Here is a 21,940-nt window from a genome sequence, read left to right as displayed (position 1 = left end):
ACAAAGTCGATGCTACCACCTACTGGAAGAAGAAGGAAATGCAAACCTCTGAATCCAGCACCCAGTTTGTTCGTGTTGCCGCCGCTGCTTATTTCGAATACGTTTGAATCTGTTTATGGTGTACAACCTTTTCCAATTACAATGCCTACTCAAATAAAAATAATTACAACACAGTCTGATATGATAATTTCGATCAAATGATTCACGCCAATCCAATGCGATGTAATATGATTGACGCCAATTTCGATCGAACGGAATTTATTCCAATTTCTATACAATTACAATCCACAGTCTGTTAGAACAACGCGAATTGATAGAGTTCGTTCCATTTCTGATGCAATGCAATATGATTCATTCCAATACAAAGAACACAATACAATTCTCCCCACTTATCACTTGACACAATTCATTCCAATTCACGTGATACGATTCTCTCCATTTGTGACTATATTCAATACGATTCGTTGTTTTATGTGTTGCACACACAGTTCCACTCATTGACCCTGAAAAAAAAACACGATTCAAGTTAGTTCATGACGTGACGAAATGTATTTTAACTTCGCGTAATAGACTCCATATTTGATTCAATAACTGTCCTCTATGATTCAACCCAGTGACGTGCAGTCAGGGGAGGCAGGTGAGGCAGTGCCTCACCTGTCATCATGGAAAGCTGTCATGGAAATATCAAATGAAAAAATAAATTAAACAGTTATATGTATTTAGTGATTTGTACTTTAAAGTTCTTGTCCATTTAACTTCAGCGTTTTAGAATTTTTTTCAAAATCGCTGAATTTTCACATTTACCGTTCAAATACTAAGTAGAGACGAGCAGTGAGGCACCAGCCGGCTGATCCTCACCATGGATTGCGCAATCACTATGCTTACTGTGCTGGCTTGCTCTGCAGTGAGACCGCATTGCTGTCCTTCTGCATATCGCTATTAAAGCGTTCAAACACGTTTAGTATATGAACTAAATTTCTACAGTTTAGCTGGTGTAGATAATGTAGAGTCATTGTACATTATAAACACTGTACTACAGTGTTTATTTTGTTTTCTTTTTATCAAATCGCTGTGCGTAGGTGAGGCAAACAGTTCTCCCGCCTCATGACAGGGGGCGCTTGTGATTCCAGAGATACTTCCGACTTCACGTCTGCAGAATAATATAATTAGAGACAGAAAGCTACAGTAAACAGTTAGCAAGTAAAGTGCAACCCTGCAGTCATTTTTTCGTGTTGCTTGGCCTCACTTTCAGCATTTGCAGAAAGTCCCGCCCCCAGTTGGTGACGTCACGCCAAGACGTCTTGCATTGCTAGTGAATCTAAACAATGGATTCAGATTCGGAGAATATGCTTTCTTGTTACACATCCAGTTATGAATATGATTCAAATAGTTCTGAAGAGGAAAGCATACATGTTTGCAATCGATTAAATAATTTATGTGTGCCATTTTGAGGCAACATTGGGGGGAAATCTCTCATCCAAAAAAAAAGGCACAAAATGGCGACCTCCTGTGGCCACCTCTGTTTCCACAGGCTGACAAATTCCTTATATGGAGCTTGGACGCCCTCTTCTGGCCTTCTGGCGGCTTTTGGGTGCAACACGAGGTCCCCACAACAAACAAGTACAGCAAAATACATTGACGTGATGGAAGGACCGCTACAATGCGTCTTTTTTATGGTCAAAGGTGGTTCTTTAGTGACGTCACGTTCGGACTCGTCACCAACTCAAAAACAAGACTTCCTGAATATTCAGCACGATTCTTAAAACGTAAAATATAGCTATATGCGGTGGAATCTTATTAATGAACACAACTTGTCCGGAGACGTCGGTTGTCCTTTAAGTCTGAACCAAAATGTCATATTGTACTATGTTAACCACAATAATAGTCATTATTTTTTACTTCAAATTTGAAAACAGGTTGTCATTAATTTGTTGTGTTCTCAATATGAAATAAGCAGAGGGGATTAAACATTCTAGTGGCTTCCCTGAATTCATAATGATCCCCGAGAGGAAACTGTAACGACAATGTAGCCTGCGGCAAAAAGCAAGTTTGACACCATTGATTTAGACCGTTTGGCCCCTCTCTATTCATGCTGCATGATTATTATTTCAGGGGAGCAGTGATCACCTTTCTGCATCTTCCATTACACTCCTGTGGATGTTTCACATTTGACTGACAATTTAATTAAATTGAAATCACAGCACTAAGCTACGTTTGTTTGGCTTTTGGTTACTCATCTCAGCTGCTCTTTATTCCACCCTCCGAGCAGGATATATGTATGTTGTTTTCTCAGAACAAGTTCTGCAACACCTTTACTTCAGGTGCACAATTGTCAAGAATGTTTGTCGGCCAACACAATTGCTGCGCAAACATCTAGTCAAGCCTCTAAACCGGTCCTTTTCCTTCGTGACAGTTGTGGGTTAGTAATACATGTATGTGAAGGACGCAAAGAGTAAATGCTTGCGTGTGGCGAACAGAGATCTGAGATTCACAAATTGTCTGTATCGACACGTGAGGTTTCATATTCAAATTGTCACAAATACTATGATTGTTTTTTTGCCACCTCCCAAACAGCTAACTGGCCCAGTTGCACAATCCAAGTTGTGTTAAAAATATTAATTTATAATACACTGCACAACTAAACACCTGCTACATTGTGAACATTGTGAACATTGATCCATAACGTTTTGATCCTCCCAAAGAAAAAGGCATTCATCATGAAAGGGCATTCATTAACTCTGTCAAAAAAAGACAAACCCCTTGTTAAATAGTCAAGCCATTTTCATAGACATGTCAGTATATAAAACAAAACATTCTTATATAGTTTTTCCTCAAACTATGTACACTTTAGTGGAATTTAAAAAGTCTTCAATTTGACTTTATTGAACACGCTTCACAATTTCTTGCCCAAAAGCAATGCCCATATGAACTTATTTGTTTTCTTTTGGCAGATTGCGTACTCGTGTGTTCGAAAACAACCACTTAAGAACTCCAACAAAAGTCGCAGTCTACCAAGCAGTGTGTGTGTCCACGCTGCTATATGGCGCAGAAGCCTGGACCATCTATCGACGCCATGTGAGACGCCTTGATGCATTCCACATCAGGTGCCTCCAACGAATCCTTGGCATCACCTGGCAGGATCGTGTTCCACACACCGACATCCTTCAACGCACTGCCTCCACCAGTATCGAGGCCATACTGGCAAAGAGGCAACTTCGGTGGGTTGGACATGTCATCCGGATGCCTAGCTGCCGCTTGCCTCGACAGGTGCTTTATGGACAACTCTTGTCAGCGAAGAGGAAGCCTGGTGGTCCTAAGCTGCGATACAAAGACCAGCTTAAACAGACTCTAAAGAACTGCAACATCAAGCCCAGCGATCTGGAGTCTGCTGCAGCGAACAGGCCACTGTGGTGCTCCTTATGCCACGAAGGGGTGACACAACTTGAAGACAAGCGCACCCAGAGGAGGATCGTGCGGCACAAGCAAAGACACCTTTGTGCTGCTTCAGTACCGTCTCGCCAGCCCGGTCCTGGCCTCACATGTCCTGAATGTGGCAGGATTTGTGGCTCCAGAATCGGGCTTCATAGTCACCTACAGTGGCATCGCAGCCAGCGCCAATAACCACTGTCCAATACCCCACAAAGCAATGGAAGCGACGTCATCCTCGACTTCGATGGACTGCCAAGAGGAGTTTCACTTTTGCATTAATTGCCTGTTTTGCTGTGAAATATAAAAAGTCTCATCTCATCCTTCTCTTATCTGAAATCACACCACAAGCAAGACCGTGTCCTCCGGCCAAGGTTTTAATAGCTCAGCTATTTATTTCAGTATTTTGCTTGATTTATTGCACTCTGATGATCGTCACTACCACCACCTCGTCTACCATCACCAGAGGAAGTCTCAAGTGTAAAATTCTCTTGAAAAAAAAAGACTCGGTGAGACTTACGCATTGAATATCAGTGCTCACATCAGCTCCGACGACAATCATTAAGTCATTCAAGACTGACTTTGCACGTAGATTAGCTTTCACCCTTTCGGGGACAGTGGTTACCTCAGTGGACATCTTTGCATTGTTATCAGGTTTTGGGGTGCATGAAAGGGTTAAGTTTGTCCCGGCTTTGTGTCAAAGCCTTCTCTGTCCGGTTGGGCTGGCTAAATGCCCCAAACGGGGGCCAAAGGATGTCAGCTGAAGCTCCAGCGCTGGAAGTCATTCCACACATTACAATTGTCCATCAGAATGACCTTTTCCTTCACATGTAAACATTTCCCACTGCTGGGATTCTTGAGGAGATTTTCCTGCAGAGTTAAGAAAGGCGAAAAACATTACGAGACTGCATCACACCCATTTGCCAGCCCAAACGCAGACAATCAAACAAACCTGTGTGAAGATCCACTCCTGGTCTGGTGATGACTTTGACTGCCTTTTTTTCAGTGCACATAATTGCATCTTCACCGGATGTGGATGAGGCTGCGCCTGGAGACACAACTCCTTGCCGATGTTATGACGCAGCTCCTTGTTGGACGTGTACTCAAAATACTGCAACCAATCATAGACACAGCATCCATTTCACAGTTGGTCCGAGTGGTAATTTACCATAGGTAAATGTGTAATTTTAAAATGTTATATGATTTATGTGTATGAAACATGCTTTTAATCAGTGACTGTCTGCTTTCAATGTTGTGTTTTTTTAACAACCGCTAGGTTATTTACTGGTAAACTGTCAAAACAAAGTAAGATACTTTGTGGACGACATTTAAAAGCAGTTACTGACTAAAAGGATACTTAAATCCAAAGTAAAGAAATACAAAATAGCTTCCTGAAAATGTATCCAGTTCAAGATGATTATTGTAAATGTGATTTTTAAAAATTCTTAACTTCATTATAGGTATGGAAAAAGACATTTTTTTGTGGACTGGATTCAAATGCATTAAGACTTCATTGACATACCGTGATTCATTCATATAATTCGCACGCCTAACAAGGAATATCAGCAAACTGGGGGATCGTATGATAAACAAGTCACCTGATTATTTATTTTTGTATTTATTTTTTAATCTGAACTTTACCTTAACTCATTCACTGCCAGATAATGGGCAAAAATGTGTCCACTCCAGTGCCAGGGTTTTTGTCATTGTCACTTGAATTCCAGGATCCACAGAATATTGAGTTTTAGGGCTACATAAACATTCAATGCAGCGTAAGAAACCTTAGACTCTCTTCTTTCATCAGAAAAAAAATCCTAAATTATATGAGTAATGAGTTATATGAGCTTCAAAAAGGCAAATGCTGCCCCCTTGTGGAAGGGAAAAACATTGCCAGAGGTCTGACGAGCGCTTTATCAGCCCCCCCCCTCCAGCAAGGAAAACCAAAACCCGAACAAATTCGCGAATGGCGCTCCACGTCACATTTTTCAATACCCAAATAAATCCGGGAATGGCAGCGAATGAGTTAATATTTTTTCTTCTAACCATTTTTTTACACTTTTACTCACTACATTTGAACATATACTTTCTACTATATTGTCAATATGAGTCCGGACCTCCTTTGATGGATCAAAATAGTATGAGATGTGAAAGAAGTCTATTAAACATAAGGAAAAAGAAAAAAAAAAAACAATAAAGGAATATTTAGTATTGTAACTGATGAAACCAAATAAGAAATGACTTCGCGAACAACAAAACAATGAGTTGTCCCACAGATCTGAATAGACAGTCCAATGAAGAAAAATGTATTTGTATGTATAGCTGACGTGTAAAACTCCTTCTTCTTCGAAGAATCTACCAACAAGCCTCCCAGAATGTTGCAAATATTTTTTTCACAAATTATTACATTCTGCTTATATTTTCAAGACAATTGTGTCATTTTACTTAAACCTTTGGCTGGATAGTTAAATAATATACCAAGGCGGGATATTGTACGGGGGAGTGACTTACCTGGTTGCCACCCTGATTGTGACATTGGTACATGATAACAGTCTTCCCCTCTGCATTCTTATCCCCAACGTCCAAGCACATTTTAGATCCGGCATTCCTTATCTGGAAGCAAACAATAAATGTGGGACAAGTTTTACATGAGAGTGTGCGGCTTGAAGCAACATCCTCATGGAGCAATAAAAGTCCAAGCAAACTTACTGCTCCGTATTTCAATGGCTCCAATTCAGGAACAAACATCTCAGGGTCGACGTTGTTTAAGTACCAAGAGAAGTTCTTGCAGTGTAAGTCCTCCCTCAGTTTCCGACGATCAGAGATGTCCCCATATGAGAGCTACAACAACAAATGCAACATTCATGCCCATTTAGGTTAGAAGTGATGCTCAGGCACTTTACATACAGTGCAAATTCTGTGAAGGTACAGTTTGCATTTTCTTAAATAAGCTAGACAGAGCACCCCACAGTTAGAACATTCAACACGTGTTTATTGTGTGTTTGTTTGTTTGTTTGTTTGTTTGTTTTTTTTTGCTTGCAAATTTTAAACCGACAAATACAATCCATCCATCTATTCAGCGGGGGGGACACTGAACTGGTTGCCAGCCAATGGCAAGGCGCACAGAACAAAAAACCATCCACGCTCACACACTCATGGACAATTTGGAGTATTCAATCAACATGCCATGCATGTTTTTGGAATGTGGAAGGAAACTAGATGACCCGGAGAAAACCCATGTGGGGCTGGGTTGTTGGTCTGTGTGTTTCTGTGAATGGCTGACAATAGGTTCCAGCACACCTGGATCAATGTTAGTATCAGTGGCTCGGAGAATAGATGGACGACAAGTTCTGCAATGGCTGGTGGGGTGGGGCCAGGGGCGGGATAGGGGCCGGGTGTTTTGTGCCAAACCCTACTTCACGGATTTTTGACTATCACAGATGGTCCTGGTCCCCATTAACCACATAAAAGGGATTACTGTATGACTCAAAAATAGCACAAAAACTAAGCTAAAACTAATACAATTTGGAAAAAAAGAAAACTGAACAGAAAAAAGCAAAACTAAATCAAACCTTGATATTATATTCAGGCTGTTAATACACTGGCACTTGTGTGATTCTTTTTTTTAACTTGATGTCTTAAAAAACATTAAAAAGGAAATGCATGAAATGTTTTTAGGAACGAATGAATTATGTGTAATCTGATTTTAATGTCTGGATGTAACATGACCTCATGTGAATAATATTAGCGGCCACTGCCATCAGAGTTTCTCCAAGCGGTGTGGGTCAATGTTAAAGAATAATCTTGCTTTATTTTATTTTCAAATCTCAAGCGCGGTGAATGCTGTCCGGACAAAATCAGCACCTGTTCACTGAAGGCAATTAGGAAGGGCTTGAGTGCAAAGATTTCTTCAGTTAACATTTATAGGCGTGGAGTCTCTCCATTTATACTTCTGTAGGTGTGTCCCTGAGTTTGGCTCCAAGCAATATGTGACGGGCAAGGAGGTTAATACCAACCGTGAACACCAACCGGTCTTTCTCTTACCTGGAGGCAAAACAGCTTGTTTAGGCCACTTTTCTCCATGGAATGTGACAATCTTAGGGTGATGCCTATAACCTGCCCCTCTATTTTCATAAATTTAATGTATTATTATTATTATTATTATTATTATTATTATTATTGTTATTATTATTATTATTATTTAGAGATGAGTTTTCTACTCTGACATATGGGGTGATAAATCTTTCTTTCAAAACATTGATCCTCCCTATTAAGAATTTTAATGTCATTGCTCTCAAACGAATGTTCCTTCTTTCTGAGTATTTTTTTTGTTTCAGCAAATGAACTGCTGACTCAGGCCACTAACAAGCTACTCATCCATACAAAAAGTAACAGAAGAAGCCTTTTAGATTCAATGTTTTATGTATTCCATTAATGAGAACAGTTCAGTTGCTAAGATTCAACCTTTGTGGATGACCATGACCGGGTTAACTGAGAAAATATAAAGACATGCTTACAGATGCAATGAAGTAAATGGATCAGGTCGACTAACTCCTCATACACCAAGAAATTCTCACCTCGCTGGCCATGCTGCTGGCCCTATACATGCGATGATAGAAGAGCATTTTGTAGTCATCCATCCAGACCTCAGCCAGGCGCACTTGGTTGCGAGTAATGACCTCAGTCCCTTTGGGGAAAGTGTGCGGACTCTTGGTGCGGAAGACGTGGCCCACCACCGAACAAGGAAGGATCTCCAGCTGACCGCCGCACTGCCACACCTGGACACAACACAGTACAATACAATACAATCTTCTTCTTCTTTTCCTTTCGGCTTTTCCCTTGAAAGGGTCGCCACAGCAAATCAGTGTCCTCCATCTTTAGAGGTTTGATCTGCATGTTTGTTTTGGCCAAGCTTTTACACCGGATGCCCTTCCTGACAGAACCCTCTGTATTTATCCGGGCTTGGGACTGGCACAAGAAGACTTATGCAATATATATTGATTTATATAGCGATTTAACAACATCTGAAGCTGTAAGAAAGCGCTTAACATGGATAGCTATCATACACAGGAAATAAAGCAGTCACAAAGATCATCCCGCCGAGTCGAATGCCAAAGAGTAAAAGTGAGTTTTGAGACGGGTTTCAAAGATGGGCATCGAGAGGGCCTGCCGGATATTCAGTGGGAGGTCATTCCAGAGAGTGCGACCATTAATGGAAAAGGCTTGATCCCCTCTGAACATCCGTTTAATTTCTGACACATCTAATAACGTCTGATCAGCAGACCTGAGGCGTTGTGAAGGTGTGCAAGGGTGGATGAGCTCGAAGAGGTAAGGAGAAGCGAGGCCATTTAAAGATTTGAAAACAAATAAGATCTTGAAAACAACTCTAAAATGTAAAAAGAGCCAATGAAGGGATGCCACAGCAGGGGTTATATGCTCCCTCTTACAAGTATCAGTCAAGAGGCGAGCAGCAGCATTCTGGACCAGCTGGAGACGCTTCCTGGAGGATTGGCTGACTCCGAAGTAAAGCGCATTACAGTAATCGAGCGGAGATGTGACAAAGACATGCTCATACTGCTTCAAGGTGCTCATGAGAAAGAAGAGGTTTTATTTTAGCCAGCTGCCGAAAATGAAAGAAGCTGGATTTAACAACAGCACCAATTTGTCAGTCAAGTCTGAGACTGTTGACTTCCGATAAGGAGCCAGGAGGCCCACGTCTACAGGATGAGATGTACACGGGCCACTGGGACCAAACAGTATTACTTCTGTCTTCTTTTCATTGAAGTTCAAGAGGTTTTGTGCCATTCAGGTTTTGATTTCCCCCAGGCAGGATAAAAGTGGTCTTAAAGAAAAAGTGTTGTTTTTGCTCATTAGGACATAGATCTGACAGTCATCTGTGTGGCAGTGGAATGAAGTATCATGTTTCCTTTGGATGGAACCCAATGGGAGCAGGTATAGTGACACACTTCCAGAGACCGCAGCTGGGCTTGGAATAACTCCCTTGTCAATATCCAGTGAGATGAACATTTTGTAGTTCTGTTAGAATGCGTAGTGATAGCCTAGCATCCACAGAATTTTCGTTCGTCTTGCCGCATAGCGTGACATATCTCATGTCGTCCTTGGACTGGTTCTTTGGTATTGACCAATAGGAAGACGGTGCCCTCCCAAGTTTGACAATAGACTGAATGCGAGGCGCACATTCATAACGTGGTGCAGAATGTTTAAAAAATGACTTGAACAAAACAGAAAATATTGGAAGATACCCGTAAGATTTCAAATCATGTTAGGTTTGCTTAGTGCAAAGCTAGCAGCTGATTAGCAAGTGTGGTGTCATTTAAAAAGCATTTTTTTTTGGTCCCTGACAAAATAATTTTTGTCAGGGACCATATTGTAGTTAGTTTCCTTTGGAGGGCCATTATGAATTTGGGGAAATCATATCAATGTTTAATCTCCGCCACATATTGCATACACAGCCCACATGAATAACTACTGTAAAGTCTCGTTATATCGATATCGGATATATCGATAGTCCCGGTTATATCGATACTATTTCTATGCACGCACGGAGAAAATTACATGCAAACAGGGTCGGATATATCGATAGTCCCGCTTATATCGATATTTTTTCGGACTCCCTTGAATATCGATATAACGAGACTTTACTGTAGTTTTAAAATCAAAAGTCGAGAATAATGTCACATGAAAGTCACATGAAACTTGACATGCTTGATTTGCTTTCATGGGCCACATAAAATTATGTGGCGGGCCTGATCTGGCACGCGGCCATTGACCTTGACACCTGTGTTCTACATGGACACCAGCGAGAATGTTTATGGTTCAAGAATGTCAAAGCTTATGTGGCTCTTTTGTATTGAGTGTAAAGGGACCGGGTGGAGCCACTTTCATTTTGTCCAAAAGTACTTTGGCTGCGTTCACTCCCACAATGGCGCAAATGCCTCTTTTAAACTGCATCCATTAATGAAAATACCAAAAGAGAGCAAACTCCACCCATGCGTAAAGGTCAACTGAACTTTGTGCTAGATGTGCGTTTGCCGTGAAATCAAGGCCCACATTTCTTTGTTTTCATTCTGTGACACAAACTCATTTTAACCATAGTAGCACCATTATCATGTATTTATTCAATTCAAGATTTAAACCCAACACTGTAATTTGTGTTTGGAATATGGGAGGAAAAGCCCATGGACGTATGAGCATCACATGCTGACAATACACAGACAGGCTGGTACCTCAATTTGAACCCCAAGACCCACAGCAGATTATTTCACCATTAGTTCATCATGCTGCCTGAGCTAAAATGTACAAAATAGCAACATATGCTATTACTATATCTCGGATATCATCGTTTATACGAAATGTACAATACCACTGTGTGAAGTGACATTTGAAAACTCAAATAGAGAAAAACAAAAAGACTCACCCGGAAGGACATTTCGATATTCTCGCCACCCCAAATCTCCATTTGGTCATCATAAGTGCCGATGTGTTCAAAGTAGCTCTTTGATATGGAAAACAGACCTCCGGCAAAAGTGGGTGTTCTGAAATAATTGCAGGTAAAAACCAAAAAAAAGGAAAACAAGTCAGTATGTCTTGGTGTTGCAGTGGTGGGAAAGACCACAATATTCATTCAAATTGCTACTACGCTTTTGTAGATTTTTTTTGCATTTTGTACTGCACTTGAGTCGTCAAAATCTATTAACTCATTCACTGACAGACGTGCAAAAATGTGTCCACTCCGGTGCCAGGGTTTTTGTTATTGTCACTTGACTTCCAGGACCCACAAATATTGAGTTACTACATAAACATTCAATACAGAATCAGAATAAGAATCAGAATCAGAATCATCTTTATTGCCAAGTATGTAGAACACACAAGGAATTTGTTTCCGGTAGAACACGCTGCACTAGTATCGTTGTCAAAAAAACTGCTAAGTGGCACTATACAGTTCCATTTTGGCTACTGTTGAAGAGTTCAAAGAGTTAATGGCTTGGGGGAAGAAGCTGTTTAAATGTCTGCTGGATTTGGTGCGCATGGATCGGTAGCGCCTGCCTGAGGGGAGTAGCTGGAAAAGGTGGTGGGCAGGGTGCGGAGGGTCCAGTAGGATTTTCCGCGCCCTTGTTCGGATTCTTGCAGTGTGCAAGTCCTCGAGAGTGGGTAGGGCGGTGCCAATGATTTTTTCCGCCGTCCTAACTGTCCGTTGAAGTCGGATTTTGTCCATTTTTGTGGCGGCCCCGAACCAAACGGTGATGGAAGAACACAGGATGGATTCGATGACAGCCATGTAGAAATGTTGCAGCACCTCCTGTGGCAGGCCATGCTTCTTTAGCAGCCTCAGGAAGTACATTCTCTGTTGGGCCTTTTTCAGAATAGAGTTGGTGTTGACCTCCCACTTCATGTCCTGGGAGACTGTGATTCCCAGAAACTTGAAGGTCTCAACGGTTGACACAAGGCATTTGGATAGTGTGAGGGGTAGCTGTGGTGATGGATGTTTCCTGAAGTCCGAGATCATCTCAACTGTCTTGAGCGTGTTCAGCTCCAGGTTGTGACGGCTGCACCAGAGCTCCAGCTGCTCCACTTGTTGTCGGTACGCAGACTCGTCGCCGTCTTTGATGAGACCGATGACCGTGGTGTCGTCTGCGAACTTTATCAATTTGACAGCTGGGTGCGTTGAGGTGCAGTCGTACGTGTAGAGAGAAGAGCAATGGAGAGAGGACGCATCCCTGCGGGGCTCCAGTGCTCGTGGTTCGTGTTGTGGATGATATATTTCCCAGTCTGACCTGTTGTGTCCGTCCTGTCAGGAAGCTGAGGTTCCACTGGCAGATCGTGGGGGACACACCAAGCTGGAGAAGTTTGGGGATGAGGAGTTCTGGGATGATGGTATTGAACGCAGAGCTGTAGTCCACAAACAGGATTCCTGTTTGTGGACTACAGGGTAAGAAACCTTAAACTTTCATCAGAAAAAAATACTTAATTCCGAAATAATATGGGTCTGGAGTTATATGAGCTTGAAATGAGGGCGGCTGTCCAAAATACAAGGCAATACAATGCATATTGGTTTATATAGTGCTTGACCAACAGCTGAAGCTTAAAGGACAACCGACAACCTTTTTTGTTTCCTAACTGACATAAGAAAAACGTTTTATAGCATCTAAAATACCCAAAACACGCAGGATGATATTTTTTTGTGAAATGCAAAACACCAATAAGAATGACTTAGTGTTTAAAAACTACTTCAAATTGAACTCGGAAGTGGCCAGTTTCAGAAGGTCCCGCCTCCTTGTTCGTGGTGTCACGCCAAGACGTCTTGCCTTGCTCGAGAATCAAAACAATGGCTTCAGATTCGGAGAAGATGCTTTCTTGTTACTCATCCAGTTATGAATATGTTCAAATAGTTCTGAAGAGGAAAGCATACATGTTTGCAATCGATTAAAGAGTTTATTCTGTGTCATTTTGAGGCATCTGGACAGAAATGCAGTACCAGAAGATGGCGCCAGAGCTCAGTGGAAATGGGCTGATTTGTCTCTTGGGAATTTGTGTCAGCGAATATCAAATAGTAATCTTGGTGCAACACACAACGATTCACCATCGCATTATTTATGTGTTTTCCGTCTAATTTCGCCATCAACACGAAGTTTTCAGACAAAGTACCGCAAAATGCATTGTGTGTCCTTTCTCGGTCAGGGGCATTCCTTCCGTGACATGACGTCAGGAATCGTCACCAACTCAAAAACAAGACTTCTTAAAAAATCAGCGCGAGTCTTAAAATGTAAAATATCGCTATATGCGGTGGAATCTTTGTAAAATACGCTCAGTAGAAGTCATTTGAAAGAAGGGATAGAAGGGATATGCTGTCCCCTTGTGGAAAATAAAAAAACATTGATAGAGGCCATGGTCAGCGCTTTATCAGCACCCAACCATTTAAAAACAAAATCCGAACAAATTCGGGAATGGCGCTCTACGTCAGATTTTCAATTCCTGAAAACATTTGTGAATGGCAGTGAATGAGTTATGAGCGCATCATTTATTTATGTAAAGGATATGATCCAGTCAAGGAATGTGAATATTTTTGACAGTTCTGCTTACTTGATCGGAAGGGTTTCATTTTTGCGCAGATTGAAGATATGGCTGGGGATGGGCTCCCAGATAAACGTCAAGGCCCAGTCGAAGGACCCTCGATTGTTGTAAAGCAGGTTGGCCATAGGCTTTCGAAACTGAAATGTGTTGAGGTCGATTGCGACGATGCGCGGACTGACCACTGCAGTCGGTTCTTCTACAATGCGGCTTATTAGTGGCTCCAACCAACCGTAGAAACACTCACCTAGCAAAACAAAAAAAAAAAAAACAAAAACAAATGTTTTGTCTCATGTACCATATTTTCCAGTGTATAAGGTGCACCGGAGTGTAAGGCGCACCCCAAATTAATAGTGTATTTTCAAACTTTTTCAATATATAAGGCACAGTGGAATATAAGGCACACCTTCACTGAATGAAAAAAAATCCAAAATATATAAATAGATATAAATTTGCCAAATATAAGGCACACCATATGATAAGGCGCTACAGTAGAGGCTGGGGTTACACACTACTTCTTCTCCAGGGGAAATGGAGTCAGTGGCTGCGGACAGTAGTTGCGAGACCTGTTGTGGCGTAAGGTCATCTTCATCAAGAAAATCAAGGCTTTTGGGGCCCCCTTAAACACCAGAAAATACGGTAACTTTATAGGCAAGGCAAGTTTCTTGGTACATTTGCCATTCATGTAATTTGCGAATCCATGGTGCTTTACATGGGGTTTACAAAAGAATAAAGATTAAGACGAAAGAAAATTCTGAAAGTTACGATAAAATTGGAGTATTGAACCACAAAACATATTTCAGACTTGTTAGGACAGTGGTATAGGTTCTACTTTACAACTTTTTGTGATAGCCTAGGTTGTTTAAGTCCTGCTCAACCTCCTTGTCATACGGTGTTCCACATGGTTTCCTTTTGGAACCCATTCAATGTCATTGTAATTGTTGTCCCTGGGTTCCATTTTAAGAAGGCATGATATTTTTCACCATAATGCAGAGGGCAGTCAGATTATGTCCCGCTGAGCAAAAACTATGCTTTCTCGTGGAGGTCATTTTTTTTGTCAAGGCCTGGATGGCACTGAAAATTTTGATAATCACTGACTAGGAATCACAAGTTATGGTGTTAGACCCTTTGTACAGTCTAACCCCCTGTGTGCCTATTTGGTTTAAAAATGCTGCCCTTTAACCTTTTAACTGGAGCACATAGGAGGGAGTGCATAACTCCAATTCTGATCTCCCTTCACATTTTAAAGTTCTTATTAAGATTGCTTGATTTGTCCTACGTTTTGAAATTGTCTTGCCCTACTTTATCTCCTTGAACTCCTTCAGCTCTACATACCTGACTGGTTCATCATGTTAGTATACCAGACATTGTTGGAGGTACTGAGGACTAAGCGGAGGCTATGAGCGGATTGAACCCTTTAGTTGTCGCCCTTTATAAAAACCATCTCACAATGCACGAGGCAAGCCCCTCAACTGCCCATTTTTAAAACTGAAAACATGTTTGCATTCTTTAGCTTTTAACTCAGTTTGTGACTTTGCATTATTTTTGTTTTATATGGTGTGTAGTGTTCTCAATGTATCATTATCTGATCCACATAAGGCGTGTTGGAGCCTATCCCAGCTGACTTTCGGAAGTGGGCTTGGTACACCCTGAACTGGTTGTAAGGCACATAGAAACAAACAGCCATTCACTCTCACAGTCACACCTAGGTATAATTTAGAGTGCTCCATTAACCAGTTGTGCATGTTTCTGGAATGTGGGACGAACCCGGAGGACCCGGAGAAAAGCCATGCAGGCATGGAGACGACATGTAAACTCCATATAGAAAAGACAAAGCTTGTAGTAGAATCTTGTACCTCTGCACTGTGAAGCTGACGTGCTAACCAGTCGAGCACTGTGCTGGACTGTGCTCCACTATTATAAATGTATTTACAGTATTTAAAAAAATAACTGTCTTTATTTTTATGTTTGCTTTTTACTCTTTGTACAGATCTTTGTATGTGGAAATTGTTGTTTTTAAAGTGCTCAATGAAGAGGATGTGTATGTAGAGGACATAGATGATGTAGTCAAGAAACGCAAGTCTTCTTTTTCCTTTCCTCTTGCTTTCATCACTTTGCTGCCATGAACTGTGAATTTCTCCACTGTGAGACTAATAAAGGTTAATCTAATCTAATCTAATTAAAATATTCAGGTTGATTTTTATAAATTTTAATCAAGCGAGGTTCTACGTAGTGACGATTTAAATCTTACTTGAGTGCAGTAAACCATAATTTTTGTTGTTACTCATAAGCAATTTTGGCTCAATGGAGAAAAAAAACTATTGCCTTGCATAATGGCATGTTCTGAAACTATTGTGTCATGTTTATTTGTGATACCGGTTTCTTCATTTCACTTATGTCTCTGTTCTTTTTATATCTCATTGTGGCCCTTCTCTATTTGCATTTTTTTGTGTTTTATCACCTGCAAAGGTCGATGAACAAAATCTTACCTCAAATGCAGGCTGTTACACTAAACCATGAGAATTAAAAAAAATGTTAGCCTTCAGATAAATAAACATCAAGCGCTGCACAATATTTCTGCTTCGTGATTTCTCACCACTGCTCCTAAAGATGTACATTGGTCCCTGGAAAATCCGTTGCTTTGTGCCTCGACTACCATGTTATTGAGGTAATGTGTTACTGAGCTGCTGTGCTATTGACCCTTGCGAGTTTGTGCATGCTTACAGTGCGCATCAAGGAAGGTGAGGATTTGGCCTTGTGCGACGCTGGCGCCCAGCAGCCGGGCTGGGACCAGTCCCTTCCTCTCCCGCTGCCTTATCACACGGACAATCTTCAGTTCTTGGACATATTCCTCCAGTTGCTTCTGCAGGTACTCTTGGCAAAGGCAAATATTTTACATTAGAAAGTCCGTGTTGCAACAACAGGAAAAATGTAGTGGGTTATTGAAAAATAACGGCATAGTCGAAAACGACGAACCTTTTTGACCCAGCATATACTTTTCGGTCAACCAACCCCCTGATTGATTACACCCATTCCTAGATGAGCCAAAGCCACAACGGCTGAGGTTAACAAAACAAAAAAATAATAACAAACACAAATGTTTGTGAGTTTATGAAAATATATATCACGCCCTCTCTCTCTTGGCAGTCCATCGATGTCGAAGATGACATAGCTTCCATTCTTATGTGGGGTATTGGACAGTGGTTATTGTGGCTAGCGGCGATGCCACTGTAGGTGACTATGAAGCCCGATTCTGGAGCCACAAATCCTGCCACATTCAGGACATGTGAGGCTCGGACCGGGCTGCCGGAGCAGCACAAAGGTGTCTTTGCTGGTGCCACACGATCCTCCTCTGGGTGCGATTGTCTTCACCCCTTCGTGGTATAAGGAACGCCAGAGTGGCCTGTTAGCTGCAGCAGACTCCAAATCACTGGGCTTGATGTTGCATTTCTTTATAGACTGTTTAAGCTGGTCTTTGTATCGCAGCTTAGGACCACCAGGCTTCCTATTCACTGACAAGAGTTGTCCATAAAGCACCTGTCGAGGCAAGCGGCAGCTAGGCATCCGGATGACACCCAACGCCCTACCTTAGTAGAAACCTTACGCGGAGGCATGAGACACACTTTTGCAGCGTGTTAACTATCATAGCTCACATCTACCATTATAAAATGCTTCTTTCTGCCTTCTCGATTCCCCTTCTTTTTCAGTACGCTCAATAAATTGTACACACATTTTATGTTATTTTTAAATACTTTTGTGAGACTCATAGGATGTACTGGGCACAAACACACATAAAAAAGCATATTAATGACACGTACACAGACACACAAATGTTTTGGGTTTCTTCCCCCCTGCACTCCTCTCGATCAACTTGGGGACAATCCGCTAGCTACTGGTCGACCGCTATCAACACAATGGGCACCCCTGCTCGAAAACATTTACAAAGGATATATTTATTGAAAGGCTTTGCTTTTGTGACATTGAGAATTCAATAAAATGTTTGGTTTGTCTTGGCACCAGTTTATGTTCAATATTCACAATTCTGTGACATCAAATGGTATATGATGAGCTGTAAAAATTGAAACATTAAAGAACAAACACTTTTAATATTTGGTATGAGCGAGGGGACAAATAAAAGTAAGAGAAGAATTTCAAAATAGCTTTTCAATCACCCTCTAGAAGGAATTTGAGATAATTTTCATTTTACTGAAAGTGTGGAATGTGCACCTGTTTAGTTGAGCACCAGGGAGTTATTCTGTTTCATTGAAGGAAAAAACATGGATAAACTGGTTAATAAGACCTTCTGTAATATTGGGGAAAATCATCTATTTGTTTTGGATGTCACTGAACAACAATGGTATTGATGGACATAGTTATGTTGCAGTAAAAAAATCAGCATTGAAATACAATTTCATTAGTGTTTGATGATGTCTCAAAAGTAAACTGACTGGTTCTCGTCCATCGTGTTGGGTGTAGTGACAATTATAAGTGTAATTTACCAGTATCGTGTCAGAACAGAAGCATTTTCTTTGTGAACTAGTTCAAAGTTCAGCTCCCAAAGTTTAAAATTTGGCCAGTTCAGTTCAAGGTTCACATTTTATGAAAACGTGTACACTTGTATCCAAGTGCAGCTATTGCCATTCAAAGAAAAAAAAGAGAAAGTATAGTTAAGTATAGTTAATTATAAAATAACTTGGTGTCATTTTTAAATGAATTACACAAAACATGTCTTGGTCCCAAAAACTGAAAAAATAACCTTATATTGGAAACAGAGTCAGGTAATATTCTATGTATCTGGGCAATAGAATAAGATCTGTTTTGATTCACCGTTGTCATTTTTTTCTCATTATTTTTTTGGGTCACCTGTACATAATTTCTACTTGAAAAAAGCTAGCAAGGTGTTTTAAAACAATGTACGTCTGTGTAAGCTCTCAGTCATACAGGAGTGGTCCATCGATGAGAAGGTTTCTTCAGCCGTCATCTGTACAAAAGTGAAGGTTTCGGACGTTTCGCCTCCTATCCAAGAGGCTTCGTCAGCGAACTAAAGTCTTTGCTTAGGCAAAACAGGTTAGGCAACTTTCGTAATGCTGATGAGGGTCGTTATGCTGATGAGGTGATACCGGTGGGAGTGGGAGTAATAGGCCAGTCGTTAGTCAGGAATGTAGGAACAATCAGTGGGGCCACAGGGAGGGGTCCTCTGCCCCCCCAACCTGAGAGTAGGGACCTATCATAGCTGTGTCCGGCGCCACCATGTCTGGACATTAGGGATATATAAATAGGGCCGATACGACCAGTCAGACTTTAGTTCGCTGACGAAGCCTCTTGGATAGGAGGCGAAACGTCCGAAACCTTCACTTTTGTACAGATGACGGCTGAAGAAACCTTCTCATCGTTAAAACAATGTAGTTGTCTCACTGTGTTGTCACGCATTTAGTTTTTTTTCTCACCATCAAATAACAGAGGCAACCTAAAATGGCTGCCTGTGGCTTCACCCGCTAGGCGTCTACAGTATTTAATAGTCCATTCACATACACATCTGTGCTGAAGCATCGACTATTTTTAAAGATAAAACAATATGAATACCCCAGCTTTCTGTGCAGCCGTTGGTTTATTCGTTCTTATGTGAGAAGAAGACTCGACGTGCGATTAATGACGATTATGAGATTACAATATTGTAAAGACAGACAAGAATGCAAACTGCGAAATTGCTAACGTCTCTTCGTCGTATTGCCTTATTAATTACCGAGCGATCAGTGCGTCTAGTCTCAACGTGGCTATTTTTTGCTTCATTCTTTTAAAAAGTGGCATGTGCACGACAGCGCCATTTGCTACATGCTCACCTTCAGTGCTAGCATCGTCCACCAGGATGATTTCTTTGAGCAGGAAGGCAGGTGACGTGTGCAAAACACTGAAGACCGTTCGGAGCAACGTCGACCAGGCCTCGTTGTGGAACACGATGATCACACTGGTGTCGGGCAGCGGAGGGCACCGAAAGAACTTCTGGGCCAAGCACCTGGAGTAGTGCGGCCATAACAATATGTCAGAGTGTACTCAGGTGGATAAATGTTTAGTAATCAACTTCAAGCATGTGTGTGGTTGATTAATTCAGGAAGACTGCATTTCTGTCAGACTGTCAGCATTTCTGATCATGTTACCGTTGTGTTATAATCACTTCTCATTCATTCCAGAAAGTACATTTGAATGGAAATCAGCATCTTTTTTTTCAATTCCACAGAAATTCCCACTCATTTGAGATGCCACACTAATGTGAATTGTTATAATTAGGGATAGTAGCAGGCGTTGGAGTCAGGTTTGGTATTGGGTACTCAAAGAGGCTGTACATACCAACCGTCGTCAGCCATTGATTCCATCCCTTCAGCCATCCAATTTCCCATCTGTTTATCCCCACAAGGCTCGCAGAGGCTGCTGGAGCCTATCCCAGCTGTCGTCAGGCAGAAGCCTGGGGACACCCTGAACCGGTAACCAGACAATCGCAGGGCACACAGAGACAAACAACTATCTGCGCTCACACTCACACCGAGGGACGATTTTGAGTGTTCAACCAGTCTGCTATGCATGCTTTTGAAATGTGGGAGGAAACCGGAGTACCCGGGCAAACCCCATGCAGGCAGGGGAGGCCATGCAAACTCCACACAGGGAGCTGGAATTGAAACCCAATACTTCTGGACTGTGAGGTTGACGTGCTAACCACTGGATCACCGGACCAAAGTTAAGTATATGTATGCTCTTTGCACATGCCTTGACAAAAATTCTAACCAGGATTGCTGCGGCCACAACAAACGGTACTGACCACGACATAATCACGGCCTAGCTATTAAGGCAAAAATAATTAAATAAATAAAAATACAAATCTGAAGTGAACTCTGGCGCGTGTGGCTGCCACTGCTCACCCGCAGAAAAAATATCCTGTGACTGTAAAGTGTCCTTGAGAGTTTTGAAAGGAGCTTATAAATGAAATGTATTATTATTATTATTATTATTATTATTATTATTATTATTATTATTATTATTATTATTATTATTATTATAAATACTTCTCTGCAAAGGTTGACACAATGTGGTGGCAGTCTGATGCATTGGCAAATCATTATCTGCGTCATAATCAAAGGTTTTTGTTCAAACATATAAAAAGAGTATTCTGTGTCAGTCAGTACTCAAACGAGAATACTTGAATTTGTCTAAAAAAGTGGCAGTGAACACTCCGAGTTATATTGTTAGTCAGCTGTGGCACACTCAGAATAAGCAGCGCCACTATTAGGTTGTAAATATATCTTACTCTGGAGGGCGAGTGTCCTCGCCAAGGTTCCGGCTCAGCGAAATGCGGTCACTGGCAAACAAATTGAAACAATGCTTGGTCATTCCATTCTCCTTTTCCTTGGTCTCCTCGGGAGACAGGTTTTTTTGAAAGGCACCCCCATTTGCACCAGGCGCGTTGGGGTCCTGAGGCGGTCTCTCCAAATGAGGCTTGAGCTCATCCTTGCTGTAGAAACCATGGGGGCAAGCGTTGTTTTTGGTAGGCTCCATCTGGGGCGGGCCCGGCATCTGGAAGCCCAAGTTTTTGGCGGCCTCTTGGACCAGTATCATCACCTTGTCCTTCTTCTCCACCTGTCTCAAGAGCCATGGGTCATCAGTGAATGAGGAGTTTGGGTCACTCAGGAGAAGCACGAAGACCACCATGAAGATAGCACCCCCAAGAAGAATCAGTTTTAGGGGAGACAAACGGCGCCGCAGTAACAGACGCATGCTTCAGATGCAGCCTTCGCGGCCTTAAGGTGGAGTGTGAATGTGTCAATTGATTTGAGGAAGTGGTGGTACATGAGTCATCAACCAGCAGACTTTTGCTCAACTGATCCCTTCAGGTGTCATAACAGTAACAGGTTTGCTTAACACCAGACCTGCCCTCCACAGGACCCACGTGACCGCACAATGGGCGGGTTCATGCATAGATCCCCACACCTGCTGCCTCTGGGACTTCCCCAGTTGATCTGAAATCTGAAAGGATGATGACTTCAACTTCACCCCAATGAGGCTAAAGCAGCACCTGTTTCATGGCTTATTGAAACAGGATCGAAATGACTGCAAGAATACCATTTCTGGTACACACAATGGCAGAATAAATGGTGATTAAATATTTGATCTGTCTGTCCATTTTCATTAGTGTCACAGGACATATGTGATTGGTCAAACAATTTCAATGAGAAGAGAAATGTCAACCGATAAAGGGTTCTTCTCCTATCTACTAATGAGTATCAATTCTCAACTGGTCATGCGGTACCCAAAGAGGCTGGATCTGAAACAAATAGGAGAAAAAGTACATGCACTATATTCGGTTTTTCAGATGTTCCCATATAATATAAAGCAGATGATATAGGGTAGTCACAAACAAATGCAACGCAGCTTAGCCTTT

General features: G+C 41.7%; 1 protein-coding gene across 3 annotated transcripts; it reads right to left on the bottom strand.

Annotated features, from left to right (window-relative positions):
* Positions 1–213: 213 nt before the first annotated feature.
* On the bottom strand, positions 214–21,381 carry galnt6 (UDP-N-acetyl-alpha-D-galactosamine:polypeptide N-acetylgalactosaminyltransferase 6 (GalNAc-T6)). 3 transcript variants are annotated; one of them, XR_016115269.1, is made up of 11 exons: positions 20,810–21,381; positions 19,353–19,525; positions 16,237–16,386; positions 13,525–13,759; positions 10,862–10,979; positions 8,001–8,201; positions 6,133–6,264; positions 5,935–6,036; positions 4,379–4,537; positions 3,947–4,296; positions 214–503 (listed from the first exon to the last, which is right to left on the bottom strand). XR_016115269.1 is itself a non-coding variant. In XM_088998500.1 (10 exons), exons 1-10 carry the CDS (start codon positions 21,274–21,276, stop codon positions 4,183–4,185), a joined length of 1,851 nt encoding a protein of 616 aa, XP_088854626.1. In that variant the 5' UTR covers positions 21,277–21,381; the 3' UTR covers positions 3,691–4,182. The 3 variants fall into 3 exon arrangements, 2 of the variants coding, with proteins under 2 accessions (XP_088854626.1, XP_088854638.1); XM_088998500.1 differs by lacking the exon at positions 214–503 and having other exon boundaries at positions 3,691–4,296; XM_088998512.1 differs by lacking the exons at positions 214–503; positions 20,810–21,381 and adding an exon at positions 19,858–20,477 and having other exon boundaries at positions 3,691–4,296.
* Positions 21,382–21,940: the final 559 nt, after the last annotated feature.

This window comes from Hippocampus bargibanti, linkage group LG01 (assembly GCF_051943395.1).
Source record: "Hippocampus bargibanti isolate YZ-2025 linkage group LG01, ASM5194339v1, whole genome shotgun sequence".
Classification (NCBI taxonomy): domain Eukaryota; kingdom Metazoa; phylum Chordata; class Actinopteri; order Syngnathiformes; family Syngnathidae; genus Hippocampus; species Hippocampus bargibanti.
Note: the sequence above shows the minus strand (reverse complement) of the source record. Positions and strands in the feature narration are given on the sequence as shown.

What these genes read in the sequence shown, in the direction of transcription:
- galnt6 (XM_088998500.1), bottom strand. Translation starts at nt 21,276, where the DNA reads ATGCGTCTGTTACTGCGGCGCCGTTTGTCTCCCCTAAAACTGATTCTT. An exon ending in CACCTTCCTTGATGCGCACT is followed by an intron (nt 13,760 to 16,236) that starts GTAAGCATGCAC and finishes TTGTTTTGCTAG; the next exon opens with GTGAGTGTTTCTACGGTTGG. An exon ending in AGCCATTGAAATACGGAGCA is followed by an intron (nt 6,037 to 6,132) that starts GTAAGTTTGCTT and finishes GTTTGCTTCCAG; the next exon opens with ATAAGGAATGCCGGATCTAA.